This window comes from Elgaria multicarinata, chromosome 4 (genome assembly GCF_023053635.1).
Source record: "Elgaria multicarinata webbii isolate HBS135686 ecotype San Diego chromosome 4, rElgMul1.1.pri, whole genome shotgun sequence".
NCBI classification, from domain to species: domain Eukaryota; kingdom Metazoa; phylum Chordata; class Lepidosauria; order Squamata; family Anguidae; genus Elgaria; species Elgaria multicarinata.
In genome coordinates, this window is record NC_086174.1 from 116,617,055 (window position 1) to 116,639,342 (window position 22,288).

Sequence of the window (22,288 nt, forward strand, 5' to 3'; positions counted from 1 at the left end):
GCAGCTGGTATATCAACCTGAGCTGATAAAAGGTGCTCTTTGCCACTGAGTTCACCTGTGCCTCAAGTGACAGTTCTGGATCCAAGAGCACCCCCAAACTACGGACCCGATCCTTTAGGGGGAGTGCAACCCCGTCATCTGCATAACTTTGCTTGTAGGCTTTGCTGTATCCAACTCTGATAGGTGTGTTGTATCAAACTAAGGGCTCTTCCCAACCTGTGCAAAGTCGGGTCCGTTTGCTAGTCTACTCACACAAGGCAAGGCATTCACTTTTCACTGATCCCTCCGCCCACCTACTGGATCCCTCCCAATCCTCCCATAGGTGCCTGCCTTGTGCAACCTGTCTGCTAGTGCAAGGCCATTGTTGGGTACATCTCAATGTGACTAGTCAATATTTCTCTGAAAGTTTCTAAAACAGTACTGCTGCTTCTTGACCTTTCAGTATTACCTGTTTTCCCTCTTCATTTGAACAAAATGTAAGGGCTGGAGACAGGTAGGCTCAGACAGGCAGTCTGTAGCTGTACAACTTGCATCAAATAACAACTTACTCAAACCAACGGCTGAGGACCCTGGACAGAGACAGCACTTAGTTGAAGCCAAGTTCCTCAGGACACCTCTTCCTGTGTGCCATCTATAGAGATGGCACTTTAGGGAAGCAGAGATTGGGCCAGCAAGTTCCCTTTGCTTGCAAAATACTATCAGAGGCCCTGGTTCAAGACTCCAGTCCCTGCTTACACACAGTTAGTTTGGAGCCATTTATATCCGTCTAAATGCCTTTTCTTTATGTTCCTAAAAGTGTGAAAATGTGAATTAAAGGTAGGCTAGGGCTCTAGAAATGAGTTGTCCAATTAAAGAGTATCCCCAAATCTAATACTTTAAAACTGCCTGATTTTAAGGCATTATCTTGCTGTTAAAGGTCTTTTATGATATGTACGTGTGCAAGAGAGAATGATTATAAGTAGCAGATTCATTTCAGGTCCTAAATTGAGCTGAAAATGGGAGTGTTCAGCAACTGCAGTTTAAAATAAGATTTTGTTCTCCTTGATTTTGAATGGTAGCTGGTGCATACCATTTGCATGAGTCACTGCAGATATAACTGACACTCTGAGATTATTCTGCTGTCTGCAAATAGTCACTTATGGAGAGAGGAATCTTAATGTGCCCTGTTTCCGCTGTGCTGTTTCCGTTGTACACAGTTGTTGAAATTCAATAAGGTATAAAGTAGGCCAGAGGTCTAAAGCAGAGATACCCCATCTTTTTGACCCATGGGCACATTTGGAAATTTGAGGAGCTGCTGTGGGTCCCACCCCAACATGGCTCCCTCATTGGATGTGGCTAGACACATAATAGCTTTCATAGGGGCCTGCAAGATCAAAAGTGAGTTAGAGGGGTGTGTGTCCTGGGAGAGCAAGGCTAGAGGTGGGGGGAATAACAAGGCAAAGGGATATAGGGAAGAGGAACAGCAAGGCTAGAGGCTAGAAAGAGAGAGAAAGAAGACTACGCTAACGTTTTCAAGGTTTTGTCTTAAAACATTTATTTTAAGGGAGGGAGGGCAGAGCTTTATGGGTGCTATTGGAGGATCCTGCAGGCTCCATGGTGTCTGTAGGTTTTGCATCTCCCCCTCCCCCCCAGGTCTAGAGTCCATTTCTGAAACTGTTGAGCTGTAAAAATTATAATTCACACTTCTGTTTTTGAAATATTTACAGTATAGGTAAACCAAAAAGTTCTGCTTTAATTTAAAGTATATTAAAAAGAATTGTGGTTTGTTTGTTTTTTAAGTGGAAAGAAAATGTATATTCCGAGAACACCCCCATGGCCTTTCCAGTTTACATCATTATCTTAATAAACTCTCCCAAATCATGTGCTGCATAATTCACTTGCTTTGCATTATGGATCTGGGATATTTTTTCCTGAATAGAAACTGAGACTTTTAGGAAAAATATTTAGCACAACCCCCCTTCAATATTTCAGAATTGGAGTAGCCCCAAAACTGTAGGACGTTAAGGGAGAGGAGTTTTACTTTTTAGGATATGTATAGACGTCTCTAATTTGGGGGATTGTGTCTGGTATTTCAGTGCTTCCAGTTCTCATAGAAATGCTTGTTGGAAAGTACCCATCAAAATAAAATAAAAAATCTCCTTGCACATGTAGGTAACACATTAAAAAGAAGATTCCTAGGTAGACTTTTCCCTGAGCTTTTAGCCTCCATGTGTTTGAAGGTTTGGATGTAGTGGCATTTTCAAACAATGGCGCAGTCTCATGAAACAGATCTATCATGTCCTCATCTACATATTTGAGAATTCTTTAATCTTCAGTGGACCTCATCAGTTCTAGACATGTAGAAATTAATGGGATTCTCCAGCCTTCCCCCAAAAGTTCAGTGAAACCTTGATGGGAGTCCACACTTATTTATTTTATCAGTCAACGCTGATTTATCTAAGAGAAAATTAAGGGGAAATTCCCACCCAAGAATGATCCTGCTCTCTTTACATACTCAGGAAGTTGCCACTGTCGCTGCTCCCCTTGCCAGTTGGCTCCTTATATCGACTTCAGCTTGTCATCGTTTGCTACTATGCTCTGATGCATTTTGTCTTAATTATCCTTTCTTAAATTTAAGGTCCTTGTAGGAGGAGGCTATTGTTGTGTTCTGTCTCACCACATAACTTCCTGTTGTTCCTCTGCAGAGCCATCCGCCTAGGCTCCATATGTTCCCTGATGGCAGAGGCCACCCAGGGACATGCTTGAATTAGTTCAGCTCCCTGGTTTACAGTTGAATGGAGGTGTTTGAATTACTTCAGCTGTATTGCTGGGCTTCATGCCGAGTTATTTGTGCCACACTGGGTCTTTGCCCAAAAGGACCAGATCTGTGACTGCCTCCGTTCTCTAATGATGGACTGCAGTGGGGGTGGGGAAAGGTTGGAGCAGCTTCTGATATTGATGGCATTTTAAATAGTAATTTCAATCTATTTTAATTTAACTGATTTATTCTGTTTCAATTTAGATTTCTGACATCCATGTTACTGGAGAGTCAGAGGATATGTCTGCGAAAGAGAGATTGCTCCTGTGGACACAGCAGACAACTGAGGGTTATGCTGGAATTCGTTGTGAAAATTTCACTACCTGCTGGCGAGATGGGAGATTATTTAATGCCATCATTCATAAATACAGGTAACTGCACACATTTGGATTTGTTAAGAACATATGTAGGAGTAATTATTTGTAGGTTTTTTTTAAAAAAAATGCACATACCAAAGGTTATATCCATTTCAACCTAAGGCTCGTGACTTCTGTTTATTGGGGGGATTCCACTGTTTTTTGACCACTTACATTACAGCTGATTGGAAAATGCTCTTCCTACTGAATCGAAGATGGTCAACAACTTAAGCACAGAGCGGCTGTGTGCCTTAGGTCCAAAGGCTGTGATATCATTGCCCAAACTAGAGTCAAAAATGGCTCATCTACACCAAGCATGATATTGCACTATGAAAGTTGTATGGAAGCGGTATATAAAATGCAGGAGCCACACTACTGCTTTATAGTGGTACTGAAGTGCACTGACAACTGTTGGGGCCCATGACACATCTACATCAAGCAGGATATAGAACTATGAAAGTGGTATGAAAGCGGTATATGGTATGTGTCATGGGCCCCAACAGTTGTCAGTGCACTTCAGTACACTGCAGTAATATAGCAGTAATATAGATCCTGCAGTGCATTTCAATACTGCTATAAAGAAGTAGTGTGGCTCCTGCCTTTTATATATCGCTTTCATACTGCTTTCATAGTGGAATATTCTGCTTGGTGTAGATGAGCCCAAAGAGAGCCCTTGTGGATCTTCACAGTGTCCAGGAAGTATACCCAAGATAGCAGTCCTGAAGGAGTGCATTAAAAACTGCATAATATGGTACTGGACACAGAAGATGTTTCCCAAGAAATTCAGATCTCACTTATACTTTTTTATTATCTTAAAAAGCAAGTTTCTAATCCTATTGGCACAGATGGGCAATTTGGGCCCCTCTAGCTGTTTTGGCCTACAACTCCCATCAGTCCTAGTTAGCATAGCCAGTAGTGAGGGATGATGGGAGTTATAGGCCAAAACAGCTGGAGGGGGGCACAGGTTGCCCACCCCAGCATTATAAAGTTTAAGATATACTTGAAAAATGTATGTGCAATTTCAGAAGCCGGAGAGGCGGCTGAAAAGATGGCCAGTGGTTAAGGATGCCGTGACAGCAGTGCCTTGCAAAGCTTCTTGCCCTTCCTGATCCAGCAAAACCAAGATAAACCATTTACAATAGTAATCAGTCATGAGAAACATGAAGCTTCAACTTTTTTCAGCAAAGGATTTGGATTGCCTGGGTGCAGGAGTTTTAATTTTTATTTTTGAACTGGAAAACATACATCTCTTGAGTAAAAGTCTGGCCCTTAAGGGAGCAGAAGATATTCCCTGTGGTTTGGAACATGTTAGCTGTTTCCTCATCAGATGACAGGATAACAGAGATCATGTTTCCAGATGTGAGAATGTTTAAAATACCGGTAGCCTGCCCAGCATGAGGAACTGAAGGGGTATACTGTAGTCTCTATTGCTGTCTTGTGTAGAAGGAGCAGGACAGGTGAAAAGTGTCAGCTTTTGCGGGTGTCTGTGTGACTTCCCCTTTGCCTCTTATAAGTACTGTGCTGTGGAGGAATACATGTAATACATGGTTGGTCAGAGAACTGTAAAGTGTCTATGCCTTGTTGCTCATCTAGTACCAGAAACTGAACATTTCACTACTGATGGTATTTAAGTATGAAATATGAATAAAAACCATTTACTTTTTGGTTCTTATGTGTTAAATGAAGTGTATGATAGACTCTTGAGTAAGTGTGTGTTTCATTTGGTTCCTCTTCATTCTCTTTCTTTCCATATAAATGTATGGTGTGTGTGTATATACAAAAAGTGTGTAGGATCTTTCTGAATGTTCGGGTAATAGTTACCTTGATAGTAGCACTGTCCCATCATTCTTGGGACCATTCTTATTGCTAAAAGCAGTAGGATTTCCTTTCTGGAATAATCATTTTTTTGGTTCCTTGGTCTTGTCTGCCTCGCTCCCGATAGTACCACCTCCCAAGCCATATGTGTTATATAAAAATGTACAACATTGGAAGAGTTGTAGTGTTAACTACCAATCTGGATACAGATGAAGGCAGGAGAGAGGTCAGAACAAAAAGTATTATCAGGGAAATTTTCTCACTGATACCATTATAAGGTTTCTATCACACATCAGATAGGGGCTATCGTGTGAGCATTTTGCTTATTTTTCATCTCACCTAACCTCAAATGATTCTATTATCGTAATAATAGTGTAATCCTATGCATATATACTCAGAAGTAAGCCCTATTGAGTTTGGTGGGACTTACACCCTGGTAAGTATGTATAGGATTGCAGCCTGAATTACTTTTTTTAAAAGATTATCTAACACATGTAAACTTGCTAGAATTGCCAAACCGAAAATATTTTTGAGAGGTTGAATGCCATAAGCAGATCCTGCAAACTTCAAAGGCTCCCTTTGCCCTAGTGTGCCCAGGCTCTACTGTATAGAATGTTATATGCTTTCTCAAGTGCCATCCATCCACTCTTATCAAGGAAGAAGCACTTACTTAGGGGTGCCTCTGCAATCTAGATATTACACAAAACCATGGGGGGAGGAAGGAGTGAATGCCCTTTTTGTCCCTCCAATTAACTTGAAAGTGCTTAACACAACACCCAATGCACCCCTAACACAACACCTCCTACTATTGCTACCCCCCAAAAAAATGCATGAAAGGAGGTAAGAGTAACATTTTTTGAAAAGCCCCAAACTGTAAAAGCTGATCATGCACAAAACCCCCTATATCTCTTTGTTTGGAATTTATTGGACTCCACCCCATAAGAAAAGGCCAACTATGTCTGCACATTTCATCCAAATTTGCCAGGAAATTAAAAAGTTATCAGCAGTTCCCTTTTTTAAAAAAGATCAGAATTTAAAGGCTATACAAAACCTCCTGCACCTATTTGTCTGAAATTTGGTAGGCTTAATGAACTCATTGAAATCTGTCAGTAAATAGAGAGGCATGAAGATTCAAGTTTCCCATTGTGAGTTTCTGATTCATGGTTGAACCCAAATCAGGCTGCTTTCCAATTGCCAAAGTGGCAAGTGGCGTCCAAATTGAATCTTAATGGTTGGTCCACACCTCTATCAGCTCAAGAACCACCATTATGCTCATAGCTACAAGAATGAAATTAGCTTTCTGATGGTAGTTCTCTACGCCACCCAAAGTCTATTTGTATGAGTATACTGTTCAGGGTAGCAAATTAGTTCTGATATTATTTCTAACACCACGCACACAATGTAAGCCCTTTACTTCTTTTGAACTCTAATGATCATAAATGAAGTTACATTTCATAGGCCTCATTGAAATGTATTGGTCAAGGTTGCTATCTATGTGATTAGTGTAGCTTCTTTTGAGAAAAGGTACTTTTTCCTCTTTCAAAAAAAATTGGGTGATTGTTTAATCTTTGAGGGTAGGTTAACTATTTCCCCCCATCGTTTGTTATATGCCATGTTTCGGGGGCATCTGACATCCTCTCAGTGCTTTTAAGCATTGTTCTCAAAATACGAACAGGAAAGATGGTTTTGCAAAATCTCAATGCTGTTTGAATTTCCTCCTTCATTTTTATAAAAGCAAGAAAGATTACTGGAAAATCCTTTTTTCTATGCTGTTGCCGCATACCATAGAAGCCAAAATATGTATCTTTTTAAATGCAGGGATAAACTCAAGCGATTATTATTCTCTCCAGTGCGAGGGAAGTAAACACGCACTGCTAAATTTGCCAGTAAACATATGATCCCTGCCCTGAGAGTTGATAGCACCAGTAATCCAAATTGGCAGCCAAGAGCTGCTCAATTCCATGACCCTCATAACATGCAAATTAAGTAGATTTGTATTTTTCTCATGCTTTGTATACTTTATTCTGGTTCTTCTGGTCATAGGAAGAAGCAAAGAGCAAAGATTTCCCCACATCTGGAAATCTTTTTAAACTATTACTCTGGCCTTTGAGATTTCAGCATATGGTCATAACCATAAGGATTAGTCACTTGCTCTTAAACAGAGAAGGCTGTGATTTCCAGGAAGCTGAACTCTCCACCCAATATCAGACCCTGTGAGTTTTCAGCATTCCCACAGAATCATGGCATTCGCACAACCATGGTTACAATTTACATTTAGGCAGGATGAAGGGCATAGCAGAGGGTGGATAGACCAGTCAAAGCAAGGGTAGCAGTGCAGAGAGGGAAGAAATGGAAGAGCCAAACCTAGGATAGGTTAAATGCAAACAGATTCCATTACACATACTTAGGATCCATTTCAACTGAGGTGAATGAGGATATCCAAGAGGCCAGAAGATGGTTTTTGTACACTGTAAAGGTGCATATATGGAATATAAAAATAAAATAACCCTCGCCTTATTTATTAATGAGACGATTTTCCCACTTTGTATGAAATGAGCGGACACTAATTGAGAAAAACCATCTGGGAACGTTAAACCCCAGTCATTGAAGTAACTGGTGACAATTGGAGAACAGAAAATTGTGGGTGGGAGGGACGTACACAGTTAAATGCCTCAGATAACAAAGTGGTTTGCAGAAAACACACCTGGACTATTGTGCACAGTTCTTGGCACAACATTACAGGAAGGCTATTGAAAAGACTGGGAATGTTACCCAGAAGAGCAAATGAATGATAAAGATCTCATCTGAGTAGACTTTAAGAAAGGTTTACAATTGTATTACAATGAGAATGTTAGAGTCAAATTCAGAGTCTTTTAAAGTGCTAGGAAGGCTTTCTTTGACTTGAACTGACTCTTTAAATGCTTCAACAGTATGTTTCAATAGTATGCACAGGGGGAAGGTAGCTCTCCCTAAGAAGAACAGGAATAGAAGCCAACAAAGGCCACAAACCAGAAGTGCAGATTTTGTATCACAGGTGATTCCATACAACAAACACAGCCATGTGAGCTGCCAGATGTTTAACAATACAGGAGAAGAACAAGAAAAGAATTCTAGGTGGGGAAGGTTATTAAAATGTGAGCTCTGCTTTAAGGCAAACCAGTCATACACAGCAAAATTTTGTTCTGGAACATCAGTTTCATGCCAGGCCGCAGGGCAAGTGTTGGCACACGCTGTACCCTTGTGATGTTAAAACATGTTACTGGTAATCAGGATCTAACTTGAACACATTCCTTCAGGATAGGAGAAGCAGTGATGCCAACATTTGCTGCAACTTGTTGGTTGCCTCTAGCTACAAATTGGAAAGAAACAAAATATTACTAAGTGTCAAACCCTGGATTGCTATGGGGTAGGTTTGAAAGAGAGAAGACAAAGATTATTTGCATCTGCTAGTTTCTGCTTGCATATTCTAAAGAGTAGCTTACTATTTGCATTCTCTTCTGAGGGGAAAATAAAAGCTCTACAAAGGAGGCGTTTTTTGTTTGGTTGTTTTGGTCCCTAACATCTCAGCTACAGCAAGCATTCAGTACTAAGGTGATCAGACTCAGAAAAGAAACGTAACTTTCAGGTTGACTTAGAAGACTTGAATGGACTCCATAGGTGCTTTACATGCAACACCTTAGTACACAGTCCTTTTTCATTTTGGGCGTCTTCAGACAACACACTAAGCCATGGTTAGACCACTAATCCTTTTGCAGCAACTCGTTAGTGAGCATGATTAAATTGTGGTTATGTTGCCATCATGGTTCACATGACATGCTAAGCCATAGTGACCCTGTTCAGATGACATACTAAGCCATAGTGGTTATGTATTTTGAGGTAGACATTATGGCTTAGTGTGTCATGTCGTGTGAACTGTTTCTAACCGGGGTGGTTACATAACCAAAGTTTAAACAAGCTCACTAAGCATTTGCTGCAAAAGGGTTAGCGGCCTAACCATGGCTTAGTGTGTTGTCTGAACAGGCCCAAGGTTTAGCTCAAAATGCTTGTCCCACTATGACTTAGCATGTCATCTGAAAAGAGTCATTTGGACATAAACTGGTAAAAATTTAGCACATTTTAAAGTTCGCTTGATTTTAGCAGGTAAGAAGATATATCCCATTGGATTACGTGAGACTTAAAAGTGGTTCACTCTGGCTGGGTCATGCCTGTGATCAGAAGGGTCAGGTTCTTTAATAACAATTGTGCAGGCAGCATCACTCCAATATTTCTGAGCCTGGCGATAAACAAAACATTATATTAGAATGGCCTGTGACTTTCTTGTGCCGTGCCTCTGGTTCTATCAGATCTCATTAAGCTAGGTTCAGTTAGTACTTTGAAGGGGGATTAGGGTGGGTTGCTTTGCTGAAGATGGCAAGTTGGTTCCATTGTTATCTCCATAAGCATTTTCTGATGCTGCATTGTAGAATTCTGGGAAGATGCCCACTACTGTTGTTGAGACTAATAGCATGTTGAGATTATACCTCTTTATAAATGGTTCTAAGATAACTGAATAGTCTAAATAGCAGTGGAAGTTATTAATTCTACTTGTCCTCTAGTGCTCCAGGTGGACACATTAATTTATTCAATCCTTCCTAGGTTTAGAAGGAAAAAGTCCTGATAGTTACATTGCTTCAGTTTCAATGTCACCTTTTCAAATAAATGCTTATTCAGCTCTTTTCTCTTATGAGTCCCTTTTTCTTTGCATGGGGAAGCTGTGCTCCATCCCTCATCCCATTTCCCCCCATATATATATATTTGGCAGCCATTGCCTTATTGACCAGGGGACTTTCCTTTTTTTTAAATGAACAAACAAATAAAAAACCTAACAACATGATACTGAAATTTCTATCTCTGCAAGAATTTGCAGCAAAGGAGTATTGTTATCATAGAATCATAGAGTTAGAAGGGGGCATTTAGGCCATCCAGTCCAATTCCCTGCTCACTCCAGAAATCCTGTTTAAAGCATCCCTTACAGATGATTGTACAATCTTTGTGTGAATACATCCTGAAACTGAGAGCTCACTACCTCCGTAGGCAGTTGGTTCCATTGGTTGACTGCCTTGACCGTTAGGAAGATTTTCCTAAAGTTCAACCAAAATCTGCTTTCCTGTAACTTAAGCCCAATTTTTCATGTCCTAAAGCCTTGGATTACAGAGAACAGGTTGCAGCCCTCTTCTGTGTGACAACCCTTTAGGTGCTTGAAAAGTGCTATTATATCCCCCCCCCCCATCAGTCTTCTCTTCTCAAGGCTAAACATACCCAGTTTTTTCAATCTTTCATTGTAGGACTTAGTTTCTAGTCTCATCTTTGTTGCCCTTCTCTGAACTAGTTCCAATTATCTGAATCCTCCTTAAAGTGTAATGTCCAGAACTGGACACAGTATTTGAGGTAAAAATATGACCAGCACAGAGAAGAGTGGAACTATCACTTCCAGTAATTTTGATACTTCTGTTGATGCAACTTAAAATTGCACTTGCCGTTTTTTTGCAGCCACATCATTCTGCTTACTCATACTCAGTTTATGATTGACTACAACTCCCAAGATTTTACATGTACTGTTGTTAAGCCATCATATGTCTGTACATTTGATTTATTTTTCCTAAATGAATAACTTTGCACTTGTCTCTGTTAAATTTCATTATATTATTTTTGGCCCAGGTTTCTAACCTAACAAGATCATTTTGAGTTTTATTTGTGTCCTAAGCTATCCAACCCAATTTTGTGTCATCTGCAAGTTTGATAAACATTCCTCCCACCTCTTGAACTTCTCTTCCTGTTTTTCTGCCATGGAATCCTACTTATTGAGTGCTTTGAGTTTATTAAAATCAGCTTTCCTGAAGTCCGAGGGAGTTTATGAAGATGTTGTGATGGCACTTCATGGACAGCAGATCCATGTGCTTTCTCGGCTGCTTCGAAAGTATTGTTAAAAACAGCATCATTTTGCATTTCTTGTAACTGCCTCCTAACACAGTTAATAAGTTTTAATACTGGCTCGATGTCCAGATTCTTTTCCTCCAGCAGTGATGCTACAGGTTTAAGGTATCCCAGTACTTTAAGCATAAATTAAGTAAGAAAAGGAAAAGAAAGACCACTGATCTGAACAAGCAATCCAGTAGCTTCAGCTTTTAGATGACACAATTTTTTTCACAAGGGGAAGATGCACTGTTTAATTTGTATGTGGAAAGAATGAATTCTTTGCATATATAACTGTAACTGAATTCAAGTGTTGTCCAGTCTATCATTAGGCCAGCAGACATTTTAAAGAACTGCCTTTATAAATCTGAGTAACATGCCACTTCTTTAAAAATAAAATAAAATAATTGTTCACATAATTCAAAATATTTTGCCATCTTTGGTATAGCCCCAATTGTATGTGCTATTGCATACTGCAGCACCCTTCCCCCAATAATAGCAGCTGTACCTTTAAGAAGAAAAAGAAAGGCTGTTCTCTTCTGTTCCTAAAATTCCCATTATCAATGTAATTAATTTATTGTTAAAAAGAAAGGTGGGGCAGAGAAAATTTAGGGAGGCAGGCCCCCTAGCGCCCCCCCCCCAATGGGCCTGTGTGTGTATGTGCACAAGAAAAAGGATAAGAGTTCAGGAGATATATAAATTGAAAGCTTGAATATTGACAGCACTTTGTAAATAAAACTGAGCTGTGGTTACTGAATCTGAAAATGAAGGGAAAAGCCCTTCAATTAGTCACGATTGTGTGGAATAGTGGCTAAGAGTGTAAACAAAGAGTCTGAAAATGCCTCCGTTCAGATCTTCTCATCTGTAAACTACCTTGGTGGCTTCAGGCAATACTGCTTTCTCAATCCCCCTCCCCCCCCCCCCATTTTGCTATGTAGGGATAATCAAATTGTTCTATTTTACAGGTAGTGTTTTAAGGAATTACTGAGGTGATAGTGAAGTGATATGTCAACATGTCTGCCTGATTTTTGCATAATTTATTGTCTATATTGAACATGGTTTAAATAAAATCACAATTATTTCTGTCACTAGAGCCTCTTCAGTATAAGGTACAGCAGGCCTAGTCTGATCTGGAAATCTTTCCATACTTCCTTCAGTCACGCGCATTTTTTTTTTAAGGAGCAGCACATGTTTTAGCATGGGCTTTGATTGCTCTTAGCAATTCATCCTTTCTAGAGATATGTATGACTGTCTCTAGCACCTGTCCATTATTATCCTTTATGAGTATAGAGGCTAGGAATTTATTTCACATGTTCAAGCATTATCTAATTACAGCAATTAAAAAACAAACTAGACTGTACTTGGATGTTCACTTAAATTTACACTTCCAGTCCTGGCTTCTCTGCTGATAGATAGTAAAACCCATATGGTATGAAAACTAAACTTATGTGGACCAAGAAATACCACTCTCTTTTTACTTCAGTAAAGAATTAGTCATACATCATTCTGAGAACACCATTAAGCCTAGCTACCAGATCATTAAAACAGTTTTTGCCTAATTGTCCTGGAATCACTTGTGGTTATATACTGCTTAAAGATCGCTCCTTTGAACTGAGTGGTATTAGTCATGTGTTGTTACTCATGAGTTTATTGAAACAAGCAGTTTGAATCTTGAGTGTCAGCAGGCAAATGTAAGGCCAGTTTATAGGGTTGTATGAATTGGCTTTTCCTTTTGCCGGCCACCAGCCATGCTTAAGCAGCTGTATCAGGTGTATGTGGGATAAAGGTATTGTGTCATCACAATCACACTGCACAATTATCATAATTCCATAGACACAGCTAAGGCTATCATTTGGTTCCAAAAACACTATAGGACCAGGAAAGGGAGCCGGGGTTAGGTCCTGAAGAATTCTGGCAGTTTGTGGGTCGAGTCAGAATGGACAGTAGAAGGTAAGGGGTGGCATTGTCTGGGGGAATCTGGCAGGTTATGAGGTTGAGCCTGGCAGTCTAGAGCTTACTGGCTTTTCTAGAATTTAGTACCACTTACCTTATAAAATTCATGCTTTTCAAGTTAAGGTCCATTCTGTTTTTATAATATGGGTTGTTGCAAACTCGCCATGAATAGGTTTGCTAAATTACTATACCATGTATAGTTTTTATGTGAACCTTGCATCATAATTAAGCAATTTTTATGCCTACATAAAAATCCTTTGGCATCCTCATCCCTTCTCTTGACCCAATTTGGCTTTTCTCATCTAACTTATATCTACCCTCTTACCTCCTATTTTGACTTCAGCTTTAACTCCCTGGAATATTTTGTTTGTATCTCCTGCTCGCTTTTCCTTCCTGCCTGCACATCTCCTTTCTCTGTAGTTTCAATCCACTCAGTGCTAGTCTACCCTAAGTGCTGTAAATATACTTACTTTGCATATCTCCAAACACATATGGGCAAATAATTATATTTATTGTACTGTTACATGCATATACAACTTGACTATGGAATTGGAAAACTGCAACATAGGATTCAAAGTGACATGTAAATTTGTGGGAAAAGACAACCCAAACCATTGTTGTTGTTTTGTGAAAGTGAATATATTTGAGTCCAGTACTGATATAAGCACCTGAAAAGAATTAGAAACATATTAATGCAATTAGGTATATGGAATTTAAAGGTATACCAGTTTATAACATTTCAAGCACTTCTTCAGAAAAAACATTCCTAAGACACTTCTTCAGAAACACTTCTTTACAGTTTTCTTCAGAGAAACTTCTTTGTAGTTCTTATTCTAATTAGTTTCTAATTGGTTCAAAGAAACTCAGGGTTAACTAAAACAAATAAGAATTCTTAAGAAATATACATACTGAAAGTATATAGGTCTATAGAACAGGGTTGAACAAAAATCTCAGCCCCAAAGTTATGAGGAGACTCCCTGGAGAGAACCTTCCATAGGGAGACAATTCTTAACTCATGTTCATCTTCCTTAGTTTTAATGTTCAATTCCAGTTAATATAAGATTAAGTTTTATAAAGCCACATGAAACCTCCTTGGATTAAAATTACCTTTAGAGGAAAATGGGCTACTGAGAGCAGAACCATTTCTTGCAGCACCCTCCTTCAGTAAGAATGTTTGGGCTGCTACAGTGAATTGAGGCCCTGCCCCACCTTATATATAAGGTTAAGGGAACCAGCGGTGCAGAAATCTACAAGGTTCTTAAAGGCCCGTGTTAAATTTGTTACGTCTGAGGTTGAGCTAATTGAGGCTATTACAAATGGCAGAAACAAGTGATACACAAATGTTTGATTTTAAAATTCTTACTCATTCCTGAAAAGTAGTTCCTCAACTACATATCTGCAGATTTTACTCTTGTGTTCTGTTATTTATGATCTCCGTGATCGGTTTGTCCTATGTATGGGACATGGGCCCATGTACTACAAAAGAGGTGCTGCAACTTTTAAAGTATCTCAGACTGATTTTTTTTTTATCATGTGGAATGCAAAATCCCTTAATTTCCAAACATTGAAGGCAACATCAGCCGTGTCCATATTTATAATGGCCCATGTTACTGTGTACATGAGAGTCTGTTCAGATAACATCAGAGTGGACTAATCTATCTGCTAAATTCAGAGTCCTGCAAACTCCCACCATTGGAGATATGGCACACCCTGATATATCCTGCATTATGTATAATACGTTTAATGTGATATGATAAATTATTGAATTCAATGGACCAGAATAGTCTATGTGCCTCACTTTGAATTTGAGGTTTAAATAAAGATGGCCTTGTGACCAAATATGCTCTAAATTTTGATTGCTTGATGATGTGATTAGAGCCCTTGCAGGTGTTCAAAAAGTTCAGAAATTAGTGACAAAGAATACCAGTTCTTCATGGTTATATGATTTAGTGCTAGATAATGGATGCAGCGATGTAGTCCTCTATCTTTTCCCCCCGCTAAGTGTATAGGTGCCCCAGCTGGGGGAGGGTAGATGACTAGAAGACCACCCTTTCCAAGTTGTCCTGGATATATTCCTGCAAGACTTTGAGCTGCAAGGCGAAAAGGGAATAAATGTGCCCAAAGGCACATTTCTTCAGGCTAGAGGTCAATGGAGTCGATAGAGAGGGAATACTTCACCTTCTTTGGTTTCAAACACATTGGAAAAGTCTCAATATTTCTCAGGTAGTATAACAGTACAAGGGGCTCCTGAGGAGTGGCAATTCCTAGAAGGGTAGAGTGCATACATTCTCCTTCTAGTGTGTTGGGATACTATTTTGGGTTAAGAATAGAATGCAGTAGCAACTGGCACAAGCTTTGGCAGTAAGGAGAAATGTACCATGCTTTGACTCCATGAGATAGTCGGTTCATGAGCAGTCAGTCAAGTGATATCCAAGATGATTGGGAAGTGGGAAGACCGAACTACATCAAATTGCAAGTTCTACTGGCATTCCTGAGAGACCAGTTTTGTGGGCTGCTGATTCCAATGACAAAGGAGAACTATCAGTACCCTCCCAACACACACACAAACACAGACTATAGTAGAAACAGCTTTGGTACAAGTGGGATCTTCAGAGCCTCAGCAATGCCTAGGTTCATGAAGTTGGAGGAAGATCAAGAGTTTATCATGGCAGCCAAAGGTATTAGCATCCCTTCAGTGGGAAGGATTTGCAGAGATATCAGAAAAAGTGGGTGTAATGATGCTGGCTGAGGCCAGACTCTCCCAACATGGCTGGGGTGGCCAGTTTCCTACACCTGGGTTGGTGCTTAGCTGGCAGGCAGAAGCGATATAGTTGGCCTAGACACAGTAGACTCAGAGTCCATCATTGTGGTTTCTCTGTTTTGGGGAAGGTGAGCCTTGGGATGGGCTGGAAAAAGAATGATGAGCTTCCCCGTCCCATATCATTTTTGGGCCCATGCTGGCAGATAATTGCCAATCTGGACACAAAGTTCAATAAATTCATCTACATGGTGGGGCTGCCAATTGTGTAAGCTCATATTTGATGGTAGAATTCAAGCCAGAATATAACTGGAAGTGTTGAGCAACCTTATTCCAGTCTGTGTCAGCTATTTGGCTGATGAATGAAGCAAATTCAAGGAGCAAGCAGGAAGTCAAAACCAAGCAATAACCAAGGATGCAGAATAACACCTGAACTCAGGAGGAACTTGCTGCTCAAGCAAAGCCCAACTGAAAAAGGAAATTCTTTATACTCCTTCATGCCCAGAAGGATCCAGTTGCCTGTGTAGGTGGGTGAAGTGAGTCTGGAAGGTTCTCTACTCTAACTCATGTCTTCAAGTTATTTAGTGCTCTGACAGAAAAAGGGGCCATTTTAGAAGTAAAACTATCAAATACAGAATATTTGGAAAGAACAACTTGTTCTGAATGTGGCGTTCAGGGTATATGTGTTTCTTCCTGTGGCAAAGACACAGATTCCTTGAGAGGCATGCTACAGGATGATTCACAATGTTATGTTGAAAGGCTGGTTCATTTCACCCTTTAGAGGTATACTTTATAGTATAGCATTCCTGAAAGCTTTCATAACTAGCACAAGGCAGAATGAATCTGTAAAAATATACTTGGGGATTTTTACACAGTTGATAGTATTTTAAATACATATAGGCCCAATGCAGACGTAACACTATTGATAGTTGGCTTTTGTTAGGATGAACATGCTAAAGCGTGTAGTATATTCTGCTGTATTGGGTCCCTAACAACAAATGTCCTTTGTACTAGATGAATCCCCGGCACTAACAGTCAGCCTGACCCCAAAAAACTTGCGTTGCTCGTGGAAATGCTTAGGCTGGACTTGGGCAAGTTTTCAGGAGGTTGAGCATTTTGCTAAAGCTTTTTGCTCAGGAGAATCTTGTCATGGAACTGCCAAAGAGATGGATGCTTTGTTAGCTTAAGAGTTAATCAAATTATTTTGTGTGCGAAGAAAATCTAACCTTACCCTTTTCTTGGATGAGAACTTGGATGAATTGCTGGATTTCAGCCAGATGCTTGTTGGTGGTGGTTGTTTTCGTTATTGTTTCTTTTCCCATGAACAGACATGGCTTGTATAACAACTTGCCCTTCCTTGTTTTGAAATGCTGGCAGCTGAACAGGCATCTTTTTTTTTTATTTTGTGCCTCACATTTTGCTTCATTACTATCAGCATGTGTGAAATGTCATAGAATTCAGCAAAATTAAAATAGCAGCCATATGCTTTTAGATTTTTTTCCCATCTTTGCAAAGTGTATGTATGCTATGAAGTAAACCCTCATTCATCTTTCATCTGAATTACTGTATCCATAGTGTAAACAACGAATGCTTTTCAAGTTCACTATTCCAACAGTTCTTTATCATTCTTTATCTGTGTATGTTACATCAGTAAAAAAACACATCATTTTCCCTTTTCAGTTGAAGGAATTAATTCCTCTTTAAGTTCAAATGGGAGAGAGGTATCTATTAAAATAAGATGGATCTATTGAAATAGTCAAGGGGAATGGAACACTGATAACAGAATACAGAGTTCTTGTAACTTTTGATAATATTTAAGTACAGGAATGGGGGAACAGCTGGCCCTCTGGATGTTGAATTGCAACTCCCATCATCCTTCACCATTGGCTATGTTAGATAGGGTTGATGGGAGTTGCAGGCCAAGAACTTCTGGAGGACCAGACGTTCCCAAGTCCTGCACTGTAGGTAGAGTGACCATATGAAAAGGAGGACAGGGCTCCTGTATCTTTAACAGTTGCATAGGAAAGGGAATTTCAGCAGGTGTCATTCGTATCTATGGAGAACCTGGTGAAATTCCCTCTTCATCACAACAGTTAAAGTTGCAGGAGCTATACTAGAGTGACCAGATTTAAAAGAGGGCAGGGCACCTGCAGCTTTAACTGGTGTGATGAAGAGGAAATTTCACCAGGTTCTCCATATATACAAATGACACCTGCTGAAATTCCCTTTTCAATTCAACTGTTAAAAATACAGGAGCCCTGTCCTCCTTTTCATATGGTCACCCTACTGTAGGATGAGGGATTCTCTGCAAGAATTTGAGCTAACTCAATTTGAGGGAAAATTCCTTCCTGAAACTGAATGTTGAAGTGAATTACTTCTGAAGTATGTAGATAAGCTACTCCCTTAAATCTCAAATGAAGCAACAGGCTTCATCATATCCCCCATAAATGCATCTAACTATTTAGGGTGACCATATGAAAAGGATACTTCTGTATCTTTAACAGTTGTATAGCAAAGGGAATTTCAGCAGGTGTCATTTGTATGCATGTAGCACCTGGTGAAATTCCCTCTTCATCGCATCAGTTAAAGATATAGGAGCCCTGTCCTCCTTTTCATATGGTCACTCTTAACTCAAAGAAAAAATTAAGACTGGTGCTACCGCGAGATCTTCCAAAACCAAACTATATTGTTGTTTTTGTTTTTTACAGGCCGGACCTGATAGACATGAATACCGTTGCTGTTCAAAGCAACCTTGCAAATTTAGAGCATGCTTTTTTTGTAGCAGAAAAACTTGGTGTTGCCAGACTTCTGGATCCCGAAGGTGAGTTAGTGAATGGAATCGATTGGAAATATTCTAATGTATGTATGGCAAACATTAACTATGTCATCATGACCTTTATAGATGTTGACGTCTCCTCGCCTGATGAGAAGTCAGTAATCACTTATGTATCATCACTTTATGATGCATTTCCCAAAGTACCTGAAGGTGGTGAAGGCATCAGTGCACATGTAAGTAAGAGATTAGTACTTAAAAACTCATTTTGCATACCGAATGTATTTTAGGGAGAAAGATTAATTTCATTGGCAAGTATAATGAGAACGGGATGTTGCTTGATATTGCTAGGATTAAGACATCCCTTTTTTCCTGCCTAGTTGCACCTGACCACAATTTAAATGCGCACTACTAAAATGCTTTTAAAACAGATTTACTGACATCTACATTGTATTGGGCTTGTGGTGGGAAGTCCCTGACACTAGTCTGAGATTTTATGCTAGTATGGACTGTTGTTCATGAACATTACAATTATTCAGGGAATAAAGTTGCTAAAACATTTCGCCCTTGCTTTTGTTAAAGAAGGGATAGTTGCCAGTTTGGCTGAGACTAAAGTCTAACACAGTTCCATGTAACTTTGTAGGGATGAGATGGAAAGAGGTCTCAGAAATAGAAAGCTCAGAGACTGAAGGCCACACTCAAGAGCTCTCCCTTGTTCACATGTTTTGTCCGTGTATAGACTAAATGTGTGTGTATGTGTGTGTAGAAACTACACTCACAGGCCTTGCCTCTGACACTACCATAGTTTGCTGATATCTATACATATAGTAGGGTGTCTGAAAATGAGTGCCTACACCCATATAGGTGTATGCATTTAAGCATATATGAAGAAAGCTACATCCAAGGGGGAAATGGGTTATTGGCTGCATAGGAAGGAAGGTGTTTTGTGTTGTTTGTTTGTTTTGAGAACTGGGAACTATGAGACCAGTAGCCAAGGGAGGATAGGGTGATTGTTGAATCCAGAGTCTAGAATCTGGTATCTGACTGTTAAGAGTTGCTTGGAAAGGGGGATCCCATTAATTGTGAGTTGTGACTTTTGCTGTCACTGCAGTATTGTGGCCTGGGAAGTGTATAAGGATAATGAGGGCTAAGAAGTGGAGGTGGCTGTGGAACTCAAAGACCCTGTTCAGATGACATGCTATGTCATGGTGGTTAAGCATTTTGAGCTAAACCTTTTGGCTTAGTGTACCGTGTGAACCGTGACTTAGCATGTCATGTGAACCATTCCTAACCATGGTGGTTACATAACCATGGTTTAAACAATGCTCACTAACCATTTGCTGTAAAAGGGTTCTTGGCCTAGCCAGCTGAGCATGTTGCCAGAACAGGCCAAATTTCATATACTGAGTTGAACAAACCAGTCAGTTGTTTGGCTGCAGGCTTATAATGCTATAAAAATTGTTAATCTATTTTTTCTTCCCACTTACAAACTATATGCTCCTTTTAGGATGTTGAAGTCAAATGGGTTGAATACCAGAATATGGTGAACTACCTCATCCAGTGGATCAGGCACCATGCCACAATAATGGCTGACAGAGCGTTTCCAAACAATCCTGTGGAACTCAAGGTGAGAGTTGTCCATTTAGGGGAGGGGGCAGGGGCTGGTTCCATCGTTCGTTTACATTGTCAAGATATTGTTGGTTAAAAAACATGTCCAGTATTATAGTCAGCGCCTGCTCATTTAGAGAGTGATTTACAAAATTCTCAAGTCCCTGTACTTACACAATTTATTCTGTGTATATAAAATAGGGTTCAAAAGGTTCCAACTCTTTCCCAAGGGCACAACCTGCCCCTAGTCCAGCTTCAACATAGCAGGAGCTACTGCACTGGTGCTTAGCCCAATTTCTCTTAAGGCTAGGAACCAATCTATACATTCAGAAGAATTGCATGGCTCCAGCCCTTCTGGGAATGTAGCTGGTGGTAGAGGTCACATCATTGAATGCTCCCTGGTATACAAAAGTCTTGTGCATGGAAAGCATATCAGAGAGAAGGCTAGGCTAGAGTCCTTCTGCCTGTCATGCTAGCTTGCCACAAACAAGAGTTTTACACATGAGAGTACTCACTGATGCAATTATAGATTGCCCCCTCAATCAGTCTACTTTGACTTGCATGGTAGTAGAAAGGGACTTGATCGGTTATATATGATCATAGTGGGCTTTTAGCCACTAGAAATTTGGGAAAGAGATGCAAACATATGCATGGCTTTCATGTAAATATTGAGCAACACAGGAGATCTCCCTGGCTTGGAGGCACGGGGTTGGAGGCACTCTATCTGAGGCACTCCCTGGCTTGGGGGCACCCTATCTGAGGCTGCGCAAGCCAATGCCACAACCAACACAAATTTAGATGTTTGGACTGTTCGTTCCATTCATAAGGAAGAAATCAAACTGAATTCTGTGCAGCTCTACCAGCTGGTTTGTAGATTGCAACCATTAACGCCAGTGCCTGGAAGAGAGTAGGTGATAGCATTGGACTCCAGGCGTAGAGATGTCACATGGAGGCTGAATGACAATTTAATTCTTCTCTTCCTTTGTGAATCCAAGAAGTGTTTTGGTCTTGACAGTGAGTAAACAAGCAGAAACCCGTCTCACTTTGTTGGGCAGAAGATGTTTCTCATATACTTTAGTAGACCAAACATTCTGAGTGAACAGTAAATCAGCCTCTTTTAGAAACATGACAGCAATATTTGTTTCTTTTTCTTTAGGCACTTTATAACCAGTATTTACAATTTAAAGAAACAGAAATTCCACCAAAGGAGATAGATAAATCGAAAATCAAACACCTATATAAATTACTGGAGGTAAGCCATATTTTTATGGATTATTGGTGTGCTGGGCTTGTTTCCTTTTATCTCTGTTTTATGCAGTCATTTCTTACGTTTTGAAGGTTTGGATAGAATTTGGGCGTATCAAGCTTCCTCAAGGCTACCACCCAAATGACATCGAAAAAGAATGGGGGAAGCTGATTATAGCTATGTTGGAAAGAGAGAAAACACTTCGACCAGAAGTTGAAAGGTACATTAGTGCTTTGTTTTACAAGACTGCTTCTCTGCCGGCCAGTGCAATATTTTGTAATGTACATAGGGACTTAAAAACAACTTTCGGCACAATGCCATTTTTGAAATTGATTTGATAGGCTGAGCCATTTCACGATGGACATTGTGCTTAAAGTAAAACGTCTAAGCCCGTGCTTCATTTTATTTATATTGTTTTCAAGGTGCTTATACAGAATTAGGTATCACATAATTAGTGCATAACAGTTGTATTGCTGTGATACATTGCTGCGATATATTGCCTTTCATTACTGGGATAATTGTTAAAGTTGTCCGATATTTCTTACAATATAAGATTTCCCTTCTTTTAAAAGCTTATACCATTTTTCAGACTATCACTGCTCCATAGAGGTGAATAATAGGAATGTTGCATGTAGGGCTGTTTACAGGGTTGAGAGAGCTCTTGGCAGGGTGTTGTTGACCTTTCCACAAAGAATCCACATAGGAGGAAAAGATGGAACAGTAGGAGCACCCTAGGAATCAGTCTGGTCTAATACATGATGGAGCACACACATGTTGGTGCTTCTTACTAGCCAGTTTTATACAAAATAGACTTCCCCAGTAAGCTCTGGCTTTCCATTGTTCATATAAATAAATACATAAATAAATAGCAGGCGTGGGGAACCTCAGGTCCACCTGGTGTCCCAGTCCAGCCTTCTGGGGTTCACTTGAAGCCCATGCCCTTTAGCCCTAGCCCTACCCTGTTTCCCCAGCCATCAATCACTGGATGGTTTCCCAAGCTTTTGTGCAGTCCCCTCCCCCTGATTCTAAA

At 40.0% G+C, this 22,288-nt stretch overlaps 1 protein-coding gene across 9 annotated transcripts in view; it reads left to right on the forward strand.

The window, feature by feature from the left end:
* Positions 1-22,288, forward strand: part of DST (dystonin) — a 391,150-nt gene that overhangs the window by 165,172 nt on the left and 203,690 nt on the right. For all 9 annotated transcript variants that reach the window (XM_063125032.1, XM_063125037.1, XM_063125036.1 and 6 more), the window contains 6 exons: positions 3,002-3,168; positions 18,340-18,452; positions 18,534-18,640; positions 19,912-20,031; positions 21,169-21,264; positions 21,351-21,478. In XM_063125032.1, coding sequence (XP_062981102.1) covers positions 3,002-3,168; positions 18,340-18,452; positions 18,534-18,640; positions 19,912-20,031; positions 21,169-21,264; positions 21,351-21,478 — 731 coding nt within the window. The remainder of the gene's footprint in view (positions 1-3,001; positions 3,169-18,339; positions 18,453-18,533; positions 18,641-19,911; positions 20,032-21,168; positions 21,265-21,350; positions 21,479-22,288) is intronic.